Source organism: Capra hircus, chromosome 13, assembly GCF_001704415.2.
Source record: "Capra hircus breed San Clemente chromosome 13, ASM170441v1, whole genome shotgun sequence".
NCBI lineage: Eukaryota > Metazoa > Chordata > Mammalia > Artiodactyla > Bovidae > Capra > Capra hircus.
In genome coordinates this window covers 29671135-29686996 of record NC_030820.1, presented here as the reverse complement: position 1 = coordinate 29686996, position 15862 = coordinate 29671135, and the positions used below count along the sequence as shown (strand labels likewise).

At 38.0% G+C, this 15862-nt stretch overlaps 1 protein-coding gene across 3 annotated transcripts in view; it reads left to right on the top strand.

Moving 5' to 3' along the window:
• Positions 1-15862, top strand: part of FAM188A (family with sequence similarity 188 member A) — an 82499-nt gene that overhangs the window by 56979 nt on the left and 9658 nt on the right. For all 3 annotated transcript variants that reach the window (XM_005687974.2, XM_005687973.3, XM_018057150.1), the window contains one exon: positions 6601-6673. In XM_005687974.2, the coding sequence (XP_005688031.2) occupies positions 6601-6673 (73 nt within the window). The remainder of the gene's footprint in view (positions 1-6600; positions 6674-15862) is intronic.

Genomic DNA, 15862 nt, shown 5'->3' with positions numbered 1-15862 from the left:
AATCTATTTATTTGCAACTCAGCAGTTTTTTGAGGATGGGGGATATGTGTGTTTGAATTTTATTTTAGAAAGTAATTTTAAGAGAATTTTAATAATATTCATGGAACATATAGGAACATATTTTTCTCTCTTCTATTAGATTGTGATGTCTTTATCTCATCTAATAGGCTTGACAGGTATTCAAAACATTACGGGTATGTAGGTAGTTATATGGGGAAAATATGTTAAATATGTAGTCTAAAAACTATTGCCACATTTGTCTTGGATATAGAAAATCTAAGGGTAGGATCCTCATCATATTGTTCTTCACATTTATACAGTTTTTACATAAGAGTTCTATTTTAAATTATCCTTTCTAATTAAATCATTTTCTTTATGTGCAGTGAAAAAAATTTGGCAGTTATATCTCACTAAAAGGTTGAAAAGGACCCTTTCTCAATTAATGAAATTCTACACTTGCTGTTCAAACTTGCTGTGCAGATATGAAATATATGTAATATTACCATATCACTGAAATTACTACATAGGCCATCCTACTCCAGGTCTTACACAGGGAACCTTGTTTAGAAGTGTTGAAGTTAAATAAATTGGTAAAAATGAGTGTTGGAATTTGTAATTTTAAACCAAATTAGAAAGTTAAAAGTTTGGAGTTCAGCATGAAGCACTTTAATGGGAATAGAAGGTGGTTTTGTAACTTGTCCTGATTTCATCTATAAACATGTAAACATTACATAAATTTAAACGAGGTTTAACTAAGAGATCTTTTTCTACAGTAATCTAAAAAGCATTGTAAACACTCAAAATAAGCAAGCCAACAATCAATTTAGAAGACTGTTTTTAATTTATGGATGAAAACTTTTGGAATGTTTTCCTTAGAATTTATTGTAATCTTTCGTGGTTTTGGTAGGGGGGCTTTGTGTTTTTCTTTTCCCCCCTGTAGTATGAACACATCTTAAAATCAGTGATATGAGTTAAGAACAATTAATTCCTAAGGAGTTTGGCAGATTAGCTATTAGTATATCACTGAAACCAATGGAGCAAAACAAGATTTTTTTCTCTTAATCGTTCAGGACACAGTTTGTTTCACTAGTAATGATAGTCACAGTTGATGGTTTTATTATGTGGAACATGACCACTGCCACTGGGTTGTATTTTAAGAGGAAAAAGGAATTTCTGTTTTGGTAGTTTGCTTCTGAGGGTTTTTCGTTGTCTGCTCATAGCGTTTTGAGATACTTGTTTCAACTTTTAAACGTCAAACAAGAAATTCTCTAAATTCCTTTTTGGAAATACTCTATTCTGACATCTTTGCCATAATCTCCTTTCACCTGTTTCCATAGTTTGCCTGGCAGACTCTCCAGCTTTGATCTCCTTTAGTCCTCATCGCCTTTTTCTGCTGGCCTGTGAGAGGCCTACAACTGGCAACCACTGGATGGCATAGTGTTAAGACAGCCACGTGCTCCACTTGGGTTTTTAACCATCTCCTCCAAACTTCGTTTATTCTTCCATCAGAGCTGATTCCCTTGCCTGACCACTCCCTGTCTCTCACAGTTCTCCATCCTGTTCAGCTCTTTCAGTTTCCCTTGTGTTGTGCTCATTCACGTTTCTGCCTTTGATGATTCCATTCTGGCTAGTGAGAATTTCCTACCCTCTTTTCTGTTCCACATGAGAGCCAAAGTACCTTCTTTGTAAAATTTATTAAGGTGATTAAGACATCATTATGTCCCCAGATATGTCAAAAGAAGGCATGTTTACTACAGCTTAGAGCATTGAGGGGGAAAAATATAATATATTCTCTAAATCATGGGTCGGTAAACTATGGCTCACAGGCTAAATCAAGCCCTACACCTATTTTGTGAAATATTTATTGGAACACAACCAGGTGCTCTTGTTTATGTATTATATTATCTTGCTGTTACACACTGTCTTATCTTGCTACGTTATGGCCTGTGAAGCCTAAAATATTTACTGTCTGGCCCATCACAGAAAAAATTTGCCAACCTTTACTCCAAATGAACACTTGTTAAACCAGAGTACACCAGGACTTTGCCCAGGCTTCATCGGATATTTCTATATTAGGCCATGCCTGTCCAAACAAGAATTAAGCACACATTTTCTAAAGCCTAAATTGTTAATATGTTTATAACCGGAGGCAAGAGATAAGCAGTGAATATTTTATTAAGTCTACTTTAATTCTCTCTCTTTTTTTTTTCTTTTTTACATAAGCATAGTATTTATTTATTTGTAGCACTTGAAACTTAGAGATGAGGCATCAGGTAGTTAATAAATTCTTTTCACACTCCCTTATTTTCTGAAATCTTTAATGTCAGAGAATTTGATGCCAACCTTTTCCTCTGGCTAGAACTGGAATCTTCCTTGTTCCCCAAACCTTATAAACGGTGGCAGTTTCCCAAAACTTCACTTTTGTAGGAAGATTTAAAAGATGCTTCATTTATATTCTCTGCCACCTCTTCCCCCCAAAAGATTCTGTTTGTTTTTTAACCAAGAAAAACATTATGCCCATTCCTTCTACTTAGATCACAGTTTTAATTAATATTTAGAAATTTTGAAGTAATGTGTTAAAACTCATTTCAAGCTCTGCCTGATCACTTACTAGAAACAAAGGTTGACATGCAACAGGTGTTGAGTAGGAAGAATGACTTTTATCTTCGTCTTGTGCCTCCAAACCCTCCCCTTTGCATAAGAGCTCATCTGCAGCTGTAGACCTTTTCCTCCACCAGCATTTCAGTGACTTTGCTCCTCCACGAATTCCAACAGGTGTTCTCAAGTAGACAATTGAAAAAAGAAAGGAGAGTTGGAAACAGTTAAGGAGGTGAAAGCTTATTCTGCAATACACATAGAAACGTCTGCAGTAAAGGTTTGGAAGTAGTAAAGGAAGCTAAGGAATAATAACAGTAGTCTCAATGCTATTAAGTGCTCCCTAAATCTGAGAACCCACGCTACAATCCTAGCCTTGATACAAAGGTGATTGTAGAGCTAAGGCTCTACTGGGGATGTATTAGAGAAAGGAGAAAGCATTTTAAGAAATACTGTTCAGACTAGGTTAAATGAACACATTTAACCCAAGAATCGGGTAGTATCTGTAGTACCAAACTGCAATGCCTTTTTCCTTTGGCTCAGTGATCCTGCTCTGGAACTCTGTCCTACAGATACCACTGTTCATGTCCTATAGATATGACTGTTCACATATGAAATCACATGTTCCAGTTTATTTGGTACAGCAGTGGTTATGGTAAAATGTTAGGCACAATCCACGTATCCAGCAGTAAAGGACTGGATCATAAAATCAGAAAGGCATTGAAAGTTCAACCAGATGAAAGCATGGCCCTTGACATGTGTATTATCTATAAAATGATACTGAAAATGCAGGAGAATGACACCCTAAAAGTTGGTATCAAGGGATGGTAAAAGGGAAATAATTGTACATTACCAGATCTACATTATAAAGTAACAAGATTTTTTAAAATTATTTTATCATTTAATACATTAAAACTGTGTAGGGGCTTGTATATATTGCCTTGTTTTGACTCCCATACCCATTTGATACCTACTCCCCATTGAATGGAACATACTGTTAAGGTGCTCAGACATGGTCAAGTGAGAACTACTCTAGCTGACCCTGAAGAGTTTATTCCTTCATCTTTGAGATAAGGGCAAGATGATTAGGACAAAAGTTATTTAGTGCATTTCTAAAAAATTTGTTTGCATGGAGAAATAGCAATTTAAATTCTACTTAACATTTATATCCCACTTTTTTAAAAATTGAAGAATAGTTGATTTACAGTGTTGTATTTCTGCTGTACAGCAAAGTGATTCAGTTATACAAATATATATACTCTTTTTCATATTCTTTTCTGGTTTGTTTCAGCATATTGTATATGGTTCCCTGTGCTGTACAGTAGACCATGATGATTATCTATTTTATATATAGTTATTTGTATGTACTAATCCCAGGCTCCTAATTTATCCCTCCCTCAGCCCCTCCCTGCTTTGGTAATCATAGGTTTGTTTTCTATGTGAGTCTGTTTCCATTTTATAAATAAGTTCATTTTTGTATATTTTAGATTGCACATATAATTGATATCATACAGTATTTGACTTTCTGGTGTATTTCACTTATGATAATCTCTAGGTCAGTCTGTGTTGCTGCACATGGCTTGATTTTATTCTTTTTTATGGCTGAGTAATATTCGTGTGTGTGTATACCACATCTTTCTTTCATGTCTTAGCTGTTCAGATAGTGCTGCTATGAACACAGGGGTGCATTTATCCTTTTGAACCATGGTTTTCTCCAGATATCTGCCCATGAGTGGGATTGCTAAATTATATGGTAGTTCTATTTTTAGCTTTTAAAAGACTCTCCATACTGCTCTCCATAGTGGCTGTACCAATGTACATTCCTGCCAACAGTGTACAACTGTTCCCTTTTCTGTGCACCCTCTCTAGCATTTGTTATTTGTAGACTTTTAAATGAAGTGGCCATTCTGACCTTTGTGAGGTGATACCTCATTGTAGTTTTGATTTCTTTATTTAATTTTATGAGGTATTTGGATATTTTGGAAATTAAGCCCTTGTCAATTGCATCATTTGAAAATATTTTCTCCCATTCTTCAGGATGTCTTTTTACTTTGTTTATAGTTTCCTTTGTTGTGCAAAAGCTTAAGAGTTTGATTAGGTCCCATTTGTTTATTTTTACTTTTATTTCTATTGCCTTGGGAGACTGATCGAAGAAAACATTGCTACAATTTATGTCAGAGTGTTTTGCCTATGATCTCTTCTAGGAATTTTATGGTGTCATGCTTTATATTTAAGTCATTAAGCCATTTTGAGTTTGTGTGTGGTACTGAGATAAGTATTCTAAGTTCACTGGTTTATATGTGTCTGTAAATCAAGTGTGTGGGTTTATTTCTGGACTCTGTATTCTGTTCCATTGATCTGTATGTCTGTTTTTGTACCAGTACCATGCTATTTTGATTACTGTAGCTGTGTAGTATTGTCTGAAGTCTGGGAGGGTTATGTCTCCAGCTTTGTTCTTTTTGCTCAGGATTGCTTTGGCAGTTCTGGTCTTTAATGGTTCCATATACATTTTAGGATTCTTTATTCTAGTCCTGTAAAAAATGTCATAGGTAATTTGATAGGGATTGCTTTAAATCTGTAGATTGCTTTGGGTAGTATAGAGATTTTAATAATAATTCTTTGAACTCAGGAGCATGGGATGTCTTTTTGTCTCTTTAAATCATTTTCAGATTCCTTCATCAGTGTTTTATGGTTCTCACCATATGAGTCTTTCACTTCTTTGGCCAGGTTTATTCCTAAGTATTTTATTACTTTTGATGTGATTTTAAAAGGGATTTTTTTTTGTACTTTTTGGTATTTCATTGTTAGTGTAAAGAACTGCAACAGATTTCTGTATGTTAATTTTGTATCCTGCTATATTGTTGATTATTTATCAGTTCTAGAAGTTTTCATATGAAATCTTTAGGGTTTTCTACATATATGTCATCTGCATATAATGACAATTTTACTTCTTCCCTTTTATTTTGAATCCCTTTATTTTTCTTGTTCGATTGCTGTGGCTAGGACTTTCAATACTATGTTGATTAGAAGAGCTGAGAGTGGACATCCTGGTCTTGTTTCAGATTTTAGTGGGAAAGCTTTCAGCTTTTCACCATTGAGTTTTATGTTGGCTGAGGGTTTGTCATAAATAGCATTTTTCATGTTGAAATATGTTCCCTTTATATCTACTCCTCAAAAAGGAATCAAGATAGTAAAAAGGGAAGCTTGGGAAACTTGCTCTCTGATAAGGTTTGTCTGAGTGAACACAATTATAGGCAGATGCTTGGACCAGGTATATGATTAGAGGAAAACAATTAGAGCCTATATTCTAGTTTCATGTTGGTTAAGTGTAGAATTTCATAATGGCTAAAATATATGGAGTAAAGCTTTGTGAAGAGTCCAGGATAACATTGAATTATGTGCTTATTTTTGGTAAGTTGTAACGTGGCTTACTTTTAAAGAAATTCATCATGATAGAGAATAAGTTTTATAGGGAAAAAAAAACATGCCTTTTGGATATTTCCTTTAATAAAAATTAAAATTCTGAACATGCTGAAGTTGTTATTGATCTGTCCCTAGGTCACTGATATAACGTGCTTCCTAAAGTAAAAAATTTCAAATGAATTCTTATGTAATTGTTATCACATCTCTGGATTTAATTTTTAGATATTTGAAAACTAGAGTATATTTTGTTATTTTTCATTGGCTATTACTATACAACAAAAAATGTCATTAATTTTTACAGATTCAGTTTTATAGTAATTACTTATACAATATTAGACTTTTTCAAGAGTTATATAAAACTTTATATGTCATTCTCACAACAGTTCTCTGTGGTTGAAGTGGTATTGCCATTTTTCAGAGGTAAAGTTAAGGCCCAGAGAGTCATACAGCTATGATATAAATATTAACATAACACACAGTATTTTGATTCCAAATGTCTTTATTTCTCTAGCCTTGTATTTATTTTGTTTTTAATGTCATGATATTGAAGCTTGTTGATAGCATGTTTTTTTATGTTTTCAGGATATGGCTTTAGTTGCCCCTGAGGCTCCCTCAGAACAAGCCAGAAGAGTTTTTCAAACTTATGATCCAGAAGGTAAAAGATTTTATTTTTTATTAATATTGTTTTATATCTTTATGTATTTAAAATACATTGATCCTTTCCTGAGTTTTATTTTTAAAGAGTTGTTGGATTACTGAATGAAATCTATCGTGTACTAGTTGAAAGTTTTAAATAAGAACCAGTGGAAGTGAGAACCAAAAAAAAAAGTGATCATCATATTTTCACATGGTAGAAGGGTTTTGCTTCACATGGTACTTAAGTATGGTTACTTGAATCTTGACTTCAGATGGTGTTAAACAGGGAAAAATACTACTTCTGAATTAAACTTTCTTAGCAACTTTCATATAAACAATACAGTGTGATTAACTCTAGTCACCATGCTGTACATCATATCCCATGACTCATATTATAACTGAAAGGTGGTACCTCTGACATTTTTTACTCCTTTCACCTACTCCCCTACCCCGTGCCTCTAGCAGCCACCAATCTGTTCCTATATCTGTGAGCTCAGTCTTGTTTCACTTCAGTTCAGTTGCTTAGTCATGTCCGACTCTTTGCGACCCCATGAATCACAGCACGCCAGGCCTCCCTGTCCATCACCAACTCCCGGAGTTCACTCAGATTCACGTCCATTGAGTCAGTGATGCCATCCAGCCATCTCATCCTCTGTTGTCCCCTTTTCCTCCTGCCCCCAATCCCTTCCAGCATCAGAGTCTTTTCCAATGAGTCAACTCTTCACATGAGGTGGCCAAAGTACTGGAGTTTCAGCTTTAGCATCATTCCTTCCAAAAGAAGTCCCAGGGCTGATCTTCAGAATGGACTGGTTGGATCTCCTTGCAGTCCAAGGGACTCTCAAGAGTCTTCTCCAACACCACAGTTCAAAAGCATCAATTCTTCGTCGCTCAGCTTTCTTCACCGTCCAACTCTCACATCCATACATGACCACTGGAAAAACCATAGCCTTGACTAGACGGACCTTTGTTGACAAAGTAATGTGTCTGCTTTTGAATATGCTATCTAGGTTGCTCATAACTTTCCTTCCAAGGAGTAAGCGTCTTTTAATTTCATGGCTGCAGTCACCATCTGCAGTGATTTTGGAGCCCTTCAAAATAAAGTCTGACACTGTTTCCACTGATTCCCCATCTACTTCCCATGAAGTGATGGGACCAGATGCCATGATCTTCATTTTCTGAATGTTGAACTTTAAACCAACTTTTTCACTCTCCACTTTTACTTTCATCAAGAGGCTCTTTAGTTCCTCTTCACTTTCTGCCATAAGGGTGGTATCTGCATATCTGAGGTTATTGATATTTCTCCCAGGAATCTTGATTCTAGCTTGTGCTTCTTCCAGCCCAGCGTTTCTCATGATGTACTCTGCATAGAAGTTAAATAAGCAGGGTGACAATATACAGCCTTGACGTACTCCTTTTCCCATTTGGAACCAGTCTGTTGTTCCATGTCCAGTTCTAACTGTTGCTTCCTGACCTGCATACAGGTTTCTCAAGAGGCAGGTCAGGTGGTCTGGTACTCCCATCTCCTTCAGAATTTTCCACAGTTTATTGTGATCCACACAGTCAAAGGCTTTGGCATAGTCAATAAAGCAGAAATAGATGGTTTTCACTCCACATATAATTGGGATAATATGGTATTTGTCTTTGTCTGATTTACTTCACCTAGCATAATGCCCCCAAGTTCCATCCATGTTGAGGCAAATAGAAAGATTTCCTTCCTTTTTTATTGGCTGAATAATACTCCATTTAGTGTATATACCACATTTTCTTTATCCATTCATCCACTGATGGACATTTAAGAGTGTTTCAGTATCTTGGCTTGTAAACAGTGCTGCATTGAACATGAAGATGCATCTCAAGTAGTGTTTTCTCTTCCTTCAAAAAAATACCCAGAAGTGCAATTGCTGGATGATGTGGTAGTTCTCTTTTTAACTTTCTGAGAAACCTTCATACTGTACTCCATAGTGGCTGTACCAGTTTACATCCCCACTAACAGTGCACAGGGGTTCCCTTTTCTCCACATCCTCTCGAACACTTGCTATTTCTTATTGTGACTTTGATTTGCATTTCCCTGATGACTAGTGAGTGTTGAGTACTGTTTCATGTACCTGTTGTATATAATCAGTATATCTTCATAGGAAAATGTACATTCAGATCTTCTGCCTCTATTGTAATCATAGTGTTTGGCGTTTCTGTATTGAGTTCTGTGCGTTCTTCGCATATTTTATATAGTAACCCCTTATCAGAAGTGAGATTTGCAAATATATCCTCCCATTCAGTAGGTTGCCTTTTCATTTTCCTTTGTTACACAGAAGCTTTTTAGTTTGATACAGTCCACTTGTTTATTTTTGCTTTTGATATCACATCCAAAAAAATCAATGCCAAGAGTGTCTTGGAGCTTACCACCTGTGTTTTCTAATAAGTAAGTTTTAAGGTTTCTCGTCTTACAGTTAAGTCTTAACTCAAAGTGGATCAGATTATGTGTGTGGTGTAAGACAAGTGGTCCAGTTTTCACAGTACCACTTGTTGAAGAGACTGGTCTTTATTCATTGTATATCACAACTCCCGTGTTGTAAGTTAATTGTCTGTTTATGTGTAGGTTTATGTCTGGACTCTATTTGTTCCATTGATCTGTGTGGCTGTTTTAGGTGAGCACCTAAAAACAGGGCAGGGCACGGCACCCGGGGGTAGACCTTCTTGGAGGAGGTGCAGGAGCAGCGCTGATGAAGACAGTAGGAGACCACTGCAGCAGGGGCTGCACGTGCCCCCCCGCAACTGTTGGCGGGGCCTGCACGGGTTTTCCTTTTCCCCCAGGTGGTGAACTTCCTCCCAGGGCAACCCTCCTGGTGTCAGGCTGCTCTTGGCTGGGGGTACTTCTTAAAAAGTGGTGTGCTTTTCTCCACCACTATCCTCAATCTGTTTTGGAACTCCATGGGTTTGTTGCTTCTGCTTCATAGCCCGGTGCTATCCTTGGACTGTTTTCTTCAGTTTGTAGTTGTTTGTTGTTTCGTTGGGTTTTTGTGTGGGAGACATGAGTTGGGGTCTCCAAGCCCTCCATCTTGCTGATATCACTCCCCAGAATATTTCTGTGTAATATTGTGCAAGAAAATACAGAAGAAGAAAAACCAACTTTATGATTTGTTTTTGAGCCAGATCTTAGCTTCTCTACCACACTAACCGAGGTTGTTTTGAAAAGTTCATAGATAGATAGACATCACTCTGCTGTCCACTGTATCATTGCTAACTAGGTGGTTTTGATCACCTTTGCATTTATGTACTTTAGTTAGGTGATGGTCACGACTAACTCACTGACTTTTCCAGGATAACCTTAAAACTGAGTCGTGCCTTCTGTTCCCTTGTAAATTACCATGAAGGAACCTACGTTGTTGGAGAAGTCCTTATCAACTGCTGAAAGCATTCAGTTATTTTTATAAATTCATTGTCTTTTGTCTTGAAATTTTCTTTGTTCTTGGAGATGTACTCTTTCAATCATATAAATTCTAGGAGTCTTGGTAACCCATATAACTTTAGTTACCTTTCAGTCTATAAGTCTGCTTTCTTATGTATCATATAATAGCCTATTTAAGAGTCCTTATGAAGATTAAATGAATAATGTTGTGTAAAGCATCTGCAGTGCTTAATGTGTAGTAGGTATTTATAAGTGTGATTCCTTTCTCTCTACACCTCAAGTTAATTGGTGCTGGTACTGGTGAGTTTACCTACAGTTAGTTTCTTCTACTGTACCTTTTTATTAACTTGAAAAAAAAAAGTTTCTTTCCTTTTGGAATTAATAATCTTTTAAACTTCCAGTAACATTTCATTCTAAGTCTTTAGAAGTAAAAGTAATTTACATCTTTATATTTTCCCACCACTGAATGAAATCAGTTTTATAGTATTAATAAGTTAACAGCTTCAACTGGAATCACTGGTTATGTGTAGCACATTGAACTGTGTCGTGGAGGGTGACAAAAATAAGCATCCTCTTACCTCTTTGAATCCTTTGATGGAAAAGATGGGAAATAAATAATTTATGTTCCTAAATGCTTTTAGTATCTTTGGAGTTGGGATCAAACTTAAGAGTTTTTGGAAACTGTAGCAAGTTAAAATGAAAATAAGATTGACATAAATAAAATTAAAAGAAATGTGATTGAAGTGAACTGAGATTAGCTAGAGAGCCATCAAGTAGACCTGAGTGGGGAGGGTCATGCTGGCAAATAGCGTAAAGAAGAGAAAGTGATATCTGTGAACATAAGGTAGGAAATAGCAATTTACATGCAGGCAGTAGCCAGCAAAGTGTTTGACTTGAGTGCAAAGACAGGGCACAAGAAAAATAATCATGTAGTATTTACTGAAGTGATGCCAAAGGTAAGAAATTAATGGTCAAGGCTTGGATTTATGGTTTGTTTTTTTTTTCCTTCTCTTTCTTTTATTGGGATGTAATTGCTTTACAGTGCTGTCATTGTTTCAGCTATGTATACGTACATCCCCTCGCTCTTGCACCAGGGCAGGAATAGAGATGCAGACGTAAGAGAATGGACTTTTTATACAGGGGCGGGAGGGAGGAGCTGGGGTGCAGAGCTGGAGGGGACAAATAGAGAGTAGCATTGACATATATACACTGTCACGTGTAAAACAGCCAGCTAGTGGGGAGCTGCTGTATAGCACAGGAAGCTCAGCTTGGAGCTTCGAGAGGATTTATGTTTTAAAGAATATATTTCAGAGAACGAGTTAAGCAGTTTTCTGTTATGTACCTTCCTCTTAAGGATTTAAGGTATTTGTTTTATTTTTCCCTTCCGTCTCTCACCCCTCTTCTGGATGTTTGCCTTTTCTATACCTCACATCCCAGTGAAGAGTGAGTGTGGAGTGGTATACACACATACACATGTAAAATGCCTGCTCTGTTTCAGGACATATTAGGTGACATGTTTCTACCCATATTGATAGTAATCACTGTGTGAGAGGTAGATTCCTATAGTAAGGTAAGATGACTTGACAGATGAACTGGGTATTTTCCCAGGGTTTCCAGTCAGCTCTTTATAGTGCTGTGTAATTTTGATTTGAATTGATGGTCCGAGATGTCAAACATACTCTTATCCCAGTGTAACCACCAACACAAACCACTCTCAACGCAAACATATGGCCTTTCTGTACTGAGCCTTTTTGGATACCTATATATTTCTTTCCTTAGTGAGAAACTGAGACCTAAAATTATAAGTGAATGAGTCTGAGAAAAGAAATGTGCACAGAAAGTATCAGTTATCTCCTGAAATATTCTGAACACAATATTTTAGGAGATAATGAACAGAGTTATAGAGAAATGCCTTCAGAATAAGAAGGAGTAGATCTGGACTTGAAAAGCCTAATGTGATTTAGAAGGTGAGTTTTGGTTTATATTCTAAAGGAACTATCAGGAATACAAAGATACTAAAACTAACGTTTAGTATCTTACAGTCACAAGTAGTAATTTGTTTGCTTTTTACAATTTCAATTTTTTCCATCATTAATGAGGTAGCAGACTCCATTGGGTTTTACTGAATTACAAGGAAAATTAGACTGTCTTATTGTCAATATGAAAACACAATTTATGATTGTTGGCAGTTTTTCAGACTGGAGTCCTCAGGAATACATAGGAAAATAAATTCGTTATGTTTTTTAATTAGAGAAAATTATTGATTAAAGTAGTTTTCATCTATATAGTTTTATGTGGGATGACTTAGGACTATAATCTGATAGTTAAGAAGTAAACAAAACTTGTTCAGTCATCTTAGAGCTGTGTCTTTCTATTACTTAACCTTCAGTTCAGTTCAGTTGCTCAGTCTTGTCCAACTCTTTGCAACCCTTTGGATTGCAGCACACCAGGCTTGCCTGTCCACCACCAACTCCTGGAGCTTACTTACCATGGAGAAAATGAACTCCACTTTCTCATTTGAGTATCAGTGTTTATTGTTTAGCTATATAGAGTCCACTCTAGGAAGTTGGATTCAGTTCAGTTCAGTTGCTCAGTCGTGTCCCACTCTTTGTGACCCCATGGACTGCAGCACGCAAGCCCTCCCTGTCCATCACCAACTCCCGGAGTCCACCCAAACCCATGTCCATTGAGTCAGTGATGCCATCCAACCATCTCATCCTCTGTCATACCCTTCTCCTCCTGCCTTCAATCTTTCCCAGCATCAGGGTCTTTTCCAATGAGTCAGTTCTTCACATCAGGTAGCCAAAGTATTGGAGTTTCAGCTTCAACATCAGTCCTTCCAATGAACACCCAGGACTGATCTCCTTTAGGATGGACTGGTTGGATCTCCTTGCAGTCCAAGGGACTCTCAAGAGTCTTCTCCAACACCACAGTTCAAAAGCATCAATTCTTTGGCACTCAGTTTTCTTTATAGTCCAACTCTCACATCCATACATGACTACTGGAAAATCCACAGCTTTGACTAGACGGACCTTTGTTAGCAAAGTAATGTTTCTGCTTTTTAATATGCTATCTAGGTTGGTCATAACTTTCCTTCCAAGGAGTAAGCATCTTTTAATTTCATGGCTGCAATCACCATCTGCAGTGATTTTGGAGCCCAAAAAAATAAAGTCAGCCACTGTTTCCACTGTTTCCCCATCTATTTGCCATGAAATGATGAGACTGGATGCCATGATCTTAGTTTTCTGAATGTCGAGCTTTAAGCCAACTTTTTCATTCTCCTTTTTCACTTTCATCAGGAGGCTCTTTAGTTCTTCTTCACTTTCTGCCATAAGGGTGGTGTCATCTGCATATCTGAGGTTATCGATATTTCTCCCAACAATCTTGATTCCAGCTTGTACTTCATCCAGCCCTGCGTTTCTCATGATGTATTCTGCATATAAGTTAAATAAGCAGGGTGACAATATACAGCCTTGACGTACTCCTTTTCCCATTTGGAACCAGTCTGTTGTTCCATGTCCAGTTCTAACTGTTGCTTCCTGACCTGCATACAGGTTTCTCAAGAGGCAGGTCAGGCGGTCTGGTATTCCCACCTCTTTCAGAGTTTTCCACAGTTTATTGTGATCCACACAGTCAAAGGCTTTGGCATAGTCAATAAAGGAGAAATCGATGTTTTTCTGGAACTCTTGCTTTTTTGATGTTCCAGCGGATGTTGGCAATTTGATCTCTGGTTCCTCTGCCTTTTCTAAAACCAGCTTGAACATCTGGAAATTCATGGTTCACATATTGTTGAAGCCTGGCTTGGAGAATTTTAAGCATCACTTTATTAGCGTGTGAGATGAGTGCAATTGTGCGGTAGATTGAGCATTCTTTGGCATTGCCTTTCTTTGGGATTGGAATGAAAACTGACCTTTTCCAGTCCTGTGGCCACTGCTGAGTTTTCCAAATAGAAAATTCTTCATTTTTAGTCACAAACTAAATTACTAATTTGATCCCCACCCCCACCATAGTACTCTTTTCTGTATTCTGCACCATGTTTGGTTTGGTTTGTAACTTTCCCATCACATAAGGTGAAGTGGTTCTGCAAGATAGGCCAGAAATCAACTACTCATTTCTTTCCAAACTTCATAGGTACAGTTCACAAAGCTGTTTTTGGTTGAACCATGGTGCCCGAACAGAGCAGTTTATGTAAGTCTAAAGTTAGGGTTAGCTTGAATAATTGTCAGAACTGTGATTGAGCAGCTTCTTGTATCAAGCCCTCTGCTAGTCCTGGGGCTGTGTCTTCCCTGCCGTCCAGGAGCCAGAGAAGCAAAGCCCCAGGGAGACATGGGACAGGAGACCAGGGCAAAAGCAACCACAAAAATGCCTGGACCCTGCCTCAGGGCCAAAGTCACAGAGGTTAAAGCATCTGCCTGCAATGTGGGAGACATGGGTTCGATCCCTGAGTCGGGAAGATCCCCTGGAGAAGGAAATGGCAACCCACTCCAGTATTCTTGCCTGGAGAATCCCATGGATGGAGGAGCCTGGTGGGCTACAGTCCACGGGGTCGCAAAGAGTCGGACATGACTGAGCGACTTCACTTTCACTTTCTTTAAGAGTTCTACTAAATTGTTTATGTTATTAGAGTATTAATAATAATAATAGGTAAAGTACGATGCAACATTTAATAAAAATAATTTATTATTTTCTTGACTAAGACCAACAGTGTTTACATTCTTCTCAATTAGATCTCTTCTAGGAAATGGCAACCCACTCCAGTATTCCTGCCTGGGAAATCCCATGGACAGGGAAGCTTGGCTGGCTACAGTCCTTGGGGTCGCAAAGAGTCAGACACAACTTGGCCACTAAAGAATAAACAATAACTAGCTCTCGATTTTCTCCTCTGTTCCTAAGAAACTTTACTCTTCTCATCTACAGAGGTTTGAATATATTACAGTCCCAATGCTGGGTCCTGCCTCCTCTCAAGCTCTCCCTCACCTGCTTGAACTCCTGACACAGCTCTTCTCCTGCAGCTCTCCATCAACTGCGGCCTCTGCTAAAAGAGACCTTCCAGGTTCCCCTTGTCTTCCCCAGGTTTTCCCAGTGGGAATTACAGTGGGTGCTCCCTTTTCCTTCATGTCCAGCTCTGACTTCTTCCTCATGAACTCTCATCGTACCCAGCAGGTTGTTAACTCACTCTGCTGTCAACGCTCCTTCCTGGCACTGCTCTGCGCTGTGTCCCTCCTCTCACACTCTAGGAGCTGGGCACTTCTTACCATCTGTTTACTTGTTTTGAAAAAGCAAAACTCTTTCAAATTCGTAAACAAACAGCTTTTCCCCTCCTTTTCAAATGTCTTAAAACACAACTTAACTGTATGTGAACACTGGCTCTGTAGCTGCTCACCAGCTCACTGTCACACACACAGTGCCCCCTCTTATCCTCCCTATTCTTCCGAGGTGGAACGCCTGCACAAGTCTGTTTTATATTCATGTGGTTAAATTACTGATGCATTCACATTCTCCTTTTTCCTTTTGTGTTTCTTAGCCCTGCCTCTGTGTGTGTGTGTGTGTGTGTGTGTGTGTGCATGTGCATGCACACGTGCTCACTCAGTTGTGTCCCATTCTTTACAACCCACCAGCACTGTAGCCCATGGACTATAGCCCACTGGACTCCTCTGTACATGGAATTTTCCAGGCAAGAATAGCTTGAGAAGTCAACAAATTGACTCTCAGGTTTCCTCTGCTGTTGATATTGAGGTCATCTTATCATTGTGTCTCTATTTCCATATTCTCTGTGGAACCAACCAAATCCTAGATAGCATG